The following is an 8,848-nucleotide window of genomic DNA, read 5'->3' as shown; positions in this document are numbered from 1 at the left end:
ACCAGTAATTAACTTAATCACAATTAAGCGAGAAAAAAAAACTTGTCTCACTTGGCGAAAAAATTATTGGTGATAATTTTTTTTTCTTTATAATAATTTTCTGATTATCACCTTGAGAAGGTCGTTTAATTGTAGTTAGTTAATTGTCCTTTTACCTGGAGGCAATTGTTATTTTCAACTCACAGACTTACACATACATTTATTTGTATGGTTAAACTATTGGACTTAATCAAATTAAAATTGAGGATAATTGTAAGATTTAAATGTTGATTAAGATAATCATGTTTAGTCAGTTGTGTTTAATTTAAATAATTAAGGTAATTTGTAAGATTTAATTGTCTTCAAAGTGATTCCCCTTGAGTTTAATTGTTTAAACTTTTTTCTTTCATATTAAATTGAAAACTTATTCAGCTTGATTAAAATTCAGTGATTTATTAACAACGTTTGTAAATCTTATTATTATTAATATCTGATGATGATGATTATGATTATGATTGAACTTAACTAACAATTTAATCATCTAACAATACAATTAACTATTTCTATTAACCCTTTTATTTTCATGTTAGCAATTTAAATAAATTGTTTAAATGGTCGAGTGATGTTTTGATTGTTAATTGACCGTGAAAGTAACTGTAAGTTGATTAAGATTAGAAAGTTAATCAGCAGGGAATCACAATCAAGGTTAAATTGCTGTTTAAATTTTATTCTTATTCTCAATTCATAATTGTTTCTATCTATTTATTGTTATTTTTCAATTGGAATAATTTTCCAATCAAAATTATTAGTTAATTCTAATTGATTTCATGTTAATCAATCCAACTGATGGGTCAAGAATATAAATGGAAACTTTTTATTTTCTTCATTTGATTGATCAGATCTTTTTTTAAATCGCTCATAATCATCATCATCTAATCATCAGAATTAAGCAACAATCAAGTACCAAAAAATTGCGATGATAAATGAAATAAGTGAGAAAGAAACAAGAGAAAATTAAATTCTCATTTTGATTTCATTTGATTCTCTCGGTGAACAATTAACGCGAATGGGTCGCCATCTACTGGTTGATTAACTTACTTTTTCTTTAAAAATCTCGAGAAATTAGATTAACAATTTTAAAGTGAAAATCAATCAGAGGGGAAAATAAGTTTGATCGATAAACATTGATATCAGTTTACTTATTATTAGCTGGCCACTAAACATGATGATCAATCATTGATTATCTTTGATTTACCTTTAATTTAATCATATCCTTGTGGTTTAATCACCCTGAGATTATTTGATTAGGATCAACCTTCTGGCAGTGATTAAGTGACAAAACAACAATATTAACTTACATTTGGAAAACTTGGTAACATTGAGAATGTTGTTATTCCCAAAAACAGAATCAACAAGTGATTTAGTTGATCTTCTTCATTGTTAATGTGACTTTTTTTTCATTTGTTTACAATTAAAAACTAAATTAACTCTACAATTAGTCGATAATGTCGAAAATTTTTCAAAAGATTTCAAAATTATCTCTTTCAGAGTTGATTGAATTTCTTTCTTTCCTCAGGTTGGACATTTATTTTGCTCTTTTCACCCTTGGTTTCATGTCACCAGGTATTCCGACCAGTCAGTTTATCCAAGACAAATATTGTATTAATCAACTTAAATTGGAACCATCGGTTTGTTTAAATTTGGAAAAATTAGATGGACAATATGAGACAATTAAAAACGATGTTTATACATTTTCGACAACATTTAAAAACTATCAATTCTTAATCGCAACTCCACCGGGAATTATCTTGGCCATTTTCATGGGCTATTGGATGGACACTTATCCATCTCATTTGAAGTACCTTTTGGCCCTCCCATGTTTCGGTGGCTGTTTAACTGAACTCATTTCAATCTACAATGTGGTTTATTTTGAATTAGGTAATTATCTTAACTTAATGATGACAACATTTAATCGACCACAATTTACTTTCGTTCTGCAATTAGACATTTACAATCTACTCTGGGTATCACTTCCTAACGGTTTCACCGGTGGTTTTTTCATTGTCATGACTGGTTCATACACTTATATTACCCGACGGACTCCGGCCAAATATCGAGCTGCAAGATTTGCTGTTTTTGAATTGTTCATGTTTACATGTGGGTAATTTACATATGATGATTTACTGATTCGATTTAAAAAGTTTCTCACCTTTTTTCTCAGCAATGACCTTGTCCACGGCTTTGGGTGGTAAGATTTTGACTCTTCGCCCTTGGATAATTGATCAATATCGTAATTACTTGGCAGTGTTTATCGTCGCGTTTGCTTGTAAATTAATCGCCATGATTTGGATTCTACTTTTACTAAATGATGCAGATAAAGCACTCGAAGATCCTAATAGCAGTAAACTCGATTCCAGTGGTGATAAGTTTCAAAAGATTAACAATAGCAACGAACAGTGTAAAGAAGTAGTAAAGATGCTACCAATAAAAGACAACGAGAATAATATTTATCTCGATATCAATGAAGAACAGACAATTGAATTGGAACCATTGAAAGGTGAAAACAACGTGGTTAAATCGTTAGAACTCAGTGTGAAAGAAAAACATGGTAACATGGAAAAACCCACTGGTTGTTTACCAATCATGTTCGATATTTTCAATCCATCAACTTTCACCACCATGATGAAAGTTTGCTGCCGAAAGCGACCAAATAACGGACGGGCAATCATTTGGAATCTAATGTTGGCCATGAACGTGATGTTAATTGGGCACATTGGTGAAGGGACAATCGGGTTTCCTTTTGCTCAGAAAGTTTATCATTGGGATGCTGCTTATTACTCTTATATTAGTTCAGCAGTTATGATGATTCCAACTCTCATCAATTCCATGTTGCCCATTATATTGATTCATAAGTTTCACTTGGCTGACACAACCCTCGCAATTATTGGTTCGATATCGTTGATTTTGTCCCTAACAATTAAAGGTGGAATCCTTGAGTCTCATGCTTTTTTCATCTCAGTTATCGTTGGAATTTCTGGTGGCTTATTACCAATCGCCATTCGATCAATAATTTCCCGAATCATTGACCAATCGGAAGCTGGTCAAGTTTACGCTCTTTTAGCTTGTATTGAATCATCCGGTCCAATGGTCGCATCAGTCGTTTATTCAGCTATTTTCAACTGGACAATTAAGGATTTCCCTGGAATTGTTCATCATTTCGCTGCTTTGACCATGTTCTATCCTTTCATTGTATCTCTTTGGTTGGACTGGACTAAGTCAAATTGGGATCCGACAGCAATTAAGGTCAAGGTAAATATCGGGGAAAACAAGGAAAATGAATTGGAGACAGTCAAATCAACTGAACCGGATAAACTTGATGTCACTCATTGCCCTCAAGCAAAACTTTCTAACGATCAACAAGTTTGAATGTACCCAAAGAACCGCCAGCGGCTATTTAAATTGTTTTTCAAACCATTTTTAGCTAATTTTCAATCGTTGGTCAAGATTAAGCTCATGTAACAAAACAAGTAAAATGCCAAAGTTTAGGCAAAGTTAATTCTTGTCCACTGTAAAAATAATCAATAGTTTTACTAATTAAGTTTTTAAGAAAAATTCTAATGCATTGATCAACTTTAACGTTAAATTTTTTTTATAGTTAATTATTTAAATGATTACCAAAAATCATGTTGTTGATGAAAAATGTTAATTATAAGGATTAAAATAAGTAAAAAATGTTATTTTTGAACATAACAATTAAGCATCGAAAGTATCTCGAATTTTGATCTTTCGATTGGGTTTGAAATAATTGATTTAATGTCGATGGTTCCATTGATTGTCTTAATTATACGGATGATTCTCCAATGATTACGATATCTTTCAAACGCTGTAAACAATTAAGAAAAGGTGATTAGTCAATTTAAAAGTTTTTCGAAAAGTTTTTGTTTAGTTTCGAAGTTTGAAACAAACCTGAATTTCGTCGAGTAGAAACTTTTGTTCATCTGTCATCGATTCGATTGTTGCTTGAAATTTTAATTCCATCTTGTTAATTGTCTCCTTTAAGATTGAATTGTCTCCGATAATTGTTTGCAATTGGAATGATAATTTTTCCAAACTTCATAACCTTTTTAAAGCGTTTCGCGAACAGATCGGTTTCTACCTTCATGGACATGAAGCTGTCTCTCGAAACTCAACAAGTGCTCTTTCAACACAACCATCAGCAACCACGTTATTGTAAAATCTAATAGGAATACTGATTTCTTTTAATCGTAATGAACTTCAAATAAAATGATTAATTAATTAATAATAAATTGTGTTGATAAGAAAAATGTTTTCAATAAATTAAATAGAATTGGTTTTATTTTTGTCAAATTTAAAAAAGGATACAATAATACAGATATACAATATGTACAATATTAATTATTTATTTGCGATTGGAAAAGTGTCTCTTTTTGTGTGCCAAGTGTCCAGAAAAACCATGAAAATTTCCAAATGAATTGTCTTCAGGATGATTATAGAAATGAAAATCATAGTCTCCCCTATGCATATCACCACGTCTCATATGAGGAGGCATTGGAGGTGGATCAGGTGGGTATTGATAAGGTCGTCTCATTGGAGGACCATGAATATATGGAGATCGGTTTGGTGGTAAATTGTAATTTAGGTCCATGTGATGGTGATGGTGATGATCAGGATTATATTGTTCATCCATCTCACACGGTGGAAGTGTCACAGGTTGAGATGTCTTCTCAGACCATTGATCAGCGAAATCTTTTGGAATAGGTTTGGAGAATGGAACTTTTCGCTGTTGTTCACCTTCTTCTGCCAATTTTGATTCAACAGGTGGGAAGATCTCAACAGGTGATTTATCGAAAACCATTTCAGGGAAAATATCTTCACTTTTTTCTTTAGAAATACCTGGTATGGAGTCAGAAAGTTTCATTTCATCACAATATTTAGATTCTTGTGTTTTTTCGTTGAGGTTATATTTATCCACCATTCTATCACCAGGCCGATTTCTTGTCCAAAATTTGCAAGAATGGTCATTAGATCCAGAAGCTAAAATATGCCCTAAAGGGTGCCAGCTTAGCGACCATACAACAGATTCATGAGCTGACTCAATTACACCAATTTCTTTATCAACCCCCACTTCCCAAAATAAAATGGATCCATCCGATCCACCGCTAGCGAAAAGAGACTCGTCAATGGGATGCCAAGTTAAGCAACAAGCTTCTTTTTTATGGCCTCTGAAAACTTGCATTTCTGTTTTGATATTACGTATATCAAAAATTTTGATCAAATGATCTCTCGAAGCGGTTAGAAGCCAATTTCCGTTTTGGTTCCATTTCACGTCCATTACAGTATTTTTATGTGCATGTAAGGTGGCCAAATTGGTGCCAACTCTTGGATCCCATAGCTTAACAGGTTGTTGACTGTCTTTGCTGCCGGAAACAATCAAATCACTATCTGGATGCCAATCGATGGCTTTGACATCAGATCCATGTCCTCGAAGAGTTCTTTCTTCTTTACAAGACAAAAAGTCCCATATCTTTATGGTTCCGTCATCAGAACAGGTGGCAAAGTCAGCTCCTGATGGACTCATGGAAAGGCCTCTGATTGGACTTTCATGCCCATGAAACATTTTAACATTATTCATGTTACTCTGCCAATATTTGATATTACCAGATTGATCAGCGGTTACCATCCACAAATCGTCCATGGACCAAACCATTGCTCGAACAGCAGAATCGTGAGCTTGTAAAATTGTCTCAAAATTGAATGTCAAACCATTCCAAAGAGTGAATTCACCACTTGAGGCACCAGTGACTAAACGTCGACCTTCAGGTGTCCAAATTGTACAAAATATTGGACATCTCATTTTATTGGTTGATGCACGAACAAATTTAGTTGTAACACAGTTAACAGGATTATCACCAAAAGACATCGGAGGTAACAATAGCGGATAATAACCATAATCAGGTTGAATGGCTCTCCTATCATGATGATTTTTAGCTACAATTCTCGTTTCAAGCATATTTATAATTGATGAGTTGTAATCAACTGTTTTTCTCGCGATTGCCTTTCGCAATCGCTTACCATCAAATTCAGTTGCCTGATAAACAGTTGGTAAAAATTCTTTACTCATTTCAGTAAATAAAAACACTATGATGTTTAATAGAACTCAAAATACAACAAACTAAAAAAGTTGCGCTGAGAAAATTTAAAAATTTTGTTTACTATTTGCTGCACATGCGCAATGGAGTCGATTTCGGCTAATGAGTCATTAGCCGCTGGCTAAACAGGTGATAAACTTTTTAGTCGATTAACTTTCTCATTTAAAATAAACTGTTTACTTTTGTTTTAATTTTACTATTTAATCTGTTTAGGTTTTTTTTTCTTTCATGTCAACATGGGCGATGAACCAAACGCCAGTTTAAGAATTGATCAACCCTACAGGTGTGAATATGCTAAAAGTGCTCAAGATTGTTGCCGCAATTGTAAAGGGAAAATCATTTAGGATGAATCACGATTGGAAATGCTTCGGGTGCCACCGCCTGTTTATCTGATTTTGGTGTTGAATATTCGAAATCTGGTAAAGAAACTTGTGTACTTTGTGAATCGAAAATTTCCCTGAATGAAGTCCGAATCTCTAAAACTGATGAAGAATCTGATGCTGCCGTGAGACTTGGTCGAGCTTTACCAAGATTTTTCCATGTTGATTGTTTTGTCTCCGCTCGACAAGAGTTGGGTTTCTTTGATTCTGCTGATAAGTTACCTAATTTTGATGGACTTGAGGCCTCTGATCGACAAATACTCAAGAAAAAGTTACCCAAATTAAGTGGAACCAAACGAAAAGTGGCAGCTGAAACTAATGGCACTAAAGGCCAAAGTGAGCCTAAGAAAAGTAAAGTTGACAAAGCGGACAAAGAACTAGAAAAATCACTTCAAGAACAATCAAATCTGTTGTACAAATACATCGATCAATTGAAAACATTGAAAGCCAATGAGCTCGATGTTCTACTTTGCACAATAATTATGATCCACCAAAAGATAGAGGACGAAAAGCAGAAGTTGTTGCTGACGCAATGGCGTTTGGTGCCTTAAGTAAATGTCCTGAGTGTAAAACTGGTCAGCTGTATTTCCGTATTGCTGGTTACATTTGCAGTGGAATGGTTTCTGATTGTGTCAAGTGTGTCTACGAAACTGTAAAACCAGCTCGTAAACCATTCAAAGTGCCTACTGAATACAAAGAAATCTACGAATTTTTGGCTAAATACAAGTATAAACCTCGAGTCCGAGTTATGGGTAAAGTTCAAGGGCCAGTCGACGCAGTGGACATAGCTAAAGTGGCATCATCATCAAATGGAAATGATAATGAAAGTGAACATAAAATTGATCCATCGAAGCCATTAAAAGATCATAAGATCGTCATATTTGGCAAACTTGGTAAACCATTGAAAGACTACAAGAAAGCAATCACAGATTTGGGTGGTTCAGTTGTTACCAATTTCGATCGAACAGTTTTATTCGGTATCACCAATGACAAAGAAATCGATAAAGGATCGGATAAGGTTGAACAATCTGAACAGAATAACGTGATCCTGGTTAACGAGAAAGTGATCGAGGAAATGAAGAAAGCAAATATTGAAGATATTCCATCGGTTATTGTCAAGCATGGATTAAGTGAATGGGGAGCTCAAGATGTTGCTAAAAGATTCGTTAATCTGGTCAACAAGAGTAAAGTTAAATCATTTAAATCAGGTAATTGTTGTTTTCCTTTTCCTCCTGTTCCAATTGTACTTTTATATTCCTTGCATGATATACCGCCAAGTATCATGAGTTAATCCATACATGGTCACTAACATGCTAAGAATAACAATTTGTTTATCTCTTGATATTCTGCAGCCAGAATATTAGATGAAAATCAGATGCCCATTAATTTGAATAAGGATTTATTCATTTTTTACAAGGTCTCTGAATCGCTCCACCAGAAGCACCAGTTACTGGTTACATGTTTGGAAAGGGTGTTTACTTTGCCGATATGGCCACTAAAAGTGCCAACTATTGTCATCCACGAAGTAACAACAACACTGGTATACTTGCCTTATGTGAAGTGGCACTTGGTGAAATGTAAGTTCTGATTGAATAGAAATAATTTCTACTTGATTGTCAATACAATTACAATTAGAGTCTTGAATTATTTATTTACTTTTTCTTTTCTTTCTTTTCTTTAGGCTGGAACTTACTCAAGCTGATTTCATCACTGATCTTCCAAAAGGAAAACACAGTGTTAAGGGTGTCGGTAAAACGGCTCCAGACCCAAAGAAGTCTAAAACTATCGATGAAGGTGTTATCGTTCCTTGTGGACCTGGAAAACCAACCGGCGTTAAAGACACTTTACTTTACAATGAATTCATTGTCTATGATGTGAACCAAATAAAAATTCGATATCTATTGATGGTCGAATTTGATAACAAACTATTCTAAACTCAAGATCACCACCGTAACTGACCAAAAGAAAAACTTGGTAACATTGAGAATGTTGTTATTCCCAAAAACAGAATCAACAAGTGATTTAGTTGATCTTCTTGATTGTTAATGTGACTTTTTTTCATTTGTTTACAATTAAAAACTAAATTAACTCTACAATTAGTCGATAATGTCGAAAATTTTCAAAAAGATTTCAAAATTATCTCTTTCAGAGTTGATTGAATTTCTTTCTTTCCTCAGGTTGGACATTTATTTTGCTCTTTTCACCCTTGGTTTCATGTCACCAGGTATTCCGACCAGTCAGTTTATCCAAGACAAATATTGTATTAATCAACTTAAATTGGAACCATCGATTTGTTTAAATTTGGAAAAATTAGATGGA

The 8,848-nt window shown here is 33.7% G+C and overlaps 2 protein-coding genes, 1 long non-coding RNA gene and 1 pseudogene across 3 annotated transcripts; 2 read left to right on the top strand and 2 right to left on the bottom strand.

The window, feature by feature from the left end:
- The first annotated feature begins 1,146 nt into the window (after positions 1-1,146).
- LOC128386408 (uncharacterized) lies at positions 1,147-3,615 on the top strand. Its single transcript, XM_053345441.1, has 3 exons — positions 1,147-1,917; positions 1,984-2,136; positions 2,201-3,615. The coding sequence occupies exons 1-3, from the start codon at positions 1,485-1,487 to the stop codon at positions 3,403-3,405; spliced, it is 1,791 nt and encodes a 596-aa protein (XP_053201416.1). The 5' UTR covers positions 1,147-1,484; the 3' UTR covers positions 3,406-3,615.
- A 70-nt stretch (positions 3,616-3,685) lies between these two features.
- Positions 3,686-4,247, bottom strand: LOC128386414 (uncharacterized). Its single transcript, XR_008324895.1, has 2 exons — positions 3,946-4,247; positions 3,686-3,862 (listed from the first exon to the last, which is right to left on the bottom strand). It is a non-coding gene; the product is annotated as an uncharacterized LOC128386414 (long non-coding RNA).
- A 59-nt stretch (positions 4,248-4,306) lies between these two features.
- On the bottom strand, positions 4,307-6,184 carry LOC128386409 (pre-mRNA 3' end processing protein WDR33-like). The gene has a single exon (XM_053345442.1). It carries the CDS (start codon positions 6,119-6,121, stop codon positions 4,400-4,402), a length of 1,722 nt encoding a protein of 573 aa, XP_053201417.1. The 5' UTR covers positions 6,122-6,184; the 3' UTR covers positions 4,307-4,399.
- A 121-nt stretch (positions 6,185-6,305) lies between these two features.
- LOC128386264 (poly [ADP-ribose] polymerase 1-like) lies at positions 6,306-8,763 on the top strand (annotated as a pseudogene).
- Positions 8,764-8,848: the final 85 nt, after the last annotated feature.

This window comes from Panonychus citri, unplaced genomic scaffold (genome assembly GCF_014898815.1).
Source record: "Panonychus citri isolate SS breed McGregor unplaced genomic scaffold, ASM1489881v1 Contig00068, whole genome shotgun sequence".
Lineage (NCBI taxonomy): Eukaryota > Metazoa > Arthropoda > Arachnida > Trombidiformes > Tetranychidae > Panonychus > Panonychus citri.
This window is presented reverse-complemented; position numbering and strand designations above follow the sequence as displayed.

Coding starts and splice junctions, on each gene's coding strand:
- LOC128386408 (XM_053345441.1), top strand. CDS start 1,485: ATGTCGAAAATTTTTCAAAAGATTTCAAAATTATCTCTTTCAGAGTTG. Junction 1,918..1,983: donor TGTGGTTTATTTTGAATTAG/GTAATTATCTTA, acceptor TTCTGCAATTAG/ACATTTACAATCTACTCTGG. Junction 2,137..2,200: donor TGAATTGTTCATGTTTACAT/GTGGGTAATTTA, acceptor CTTTTTTCTCAG/CAATGACCTTGTCCACGGCT.
- LOC128386409 (XM_053345442.1), bottom strand. CDS start 6,121: ATGAGTAAAGAATTTTTACCAACTGTTTATCAGGCAACTGAATTTGAT.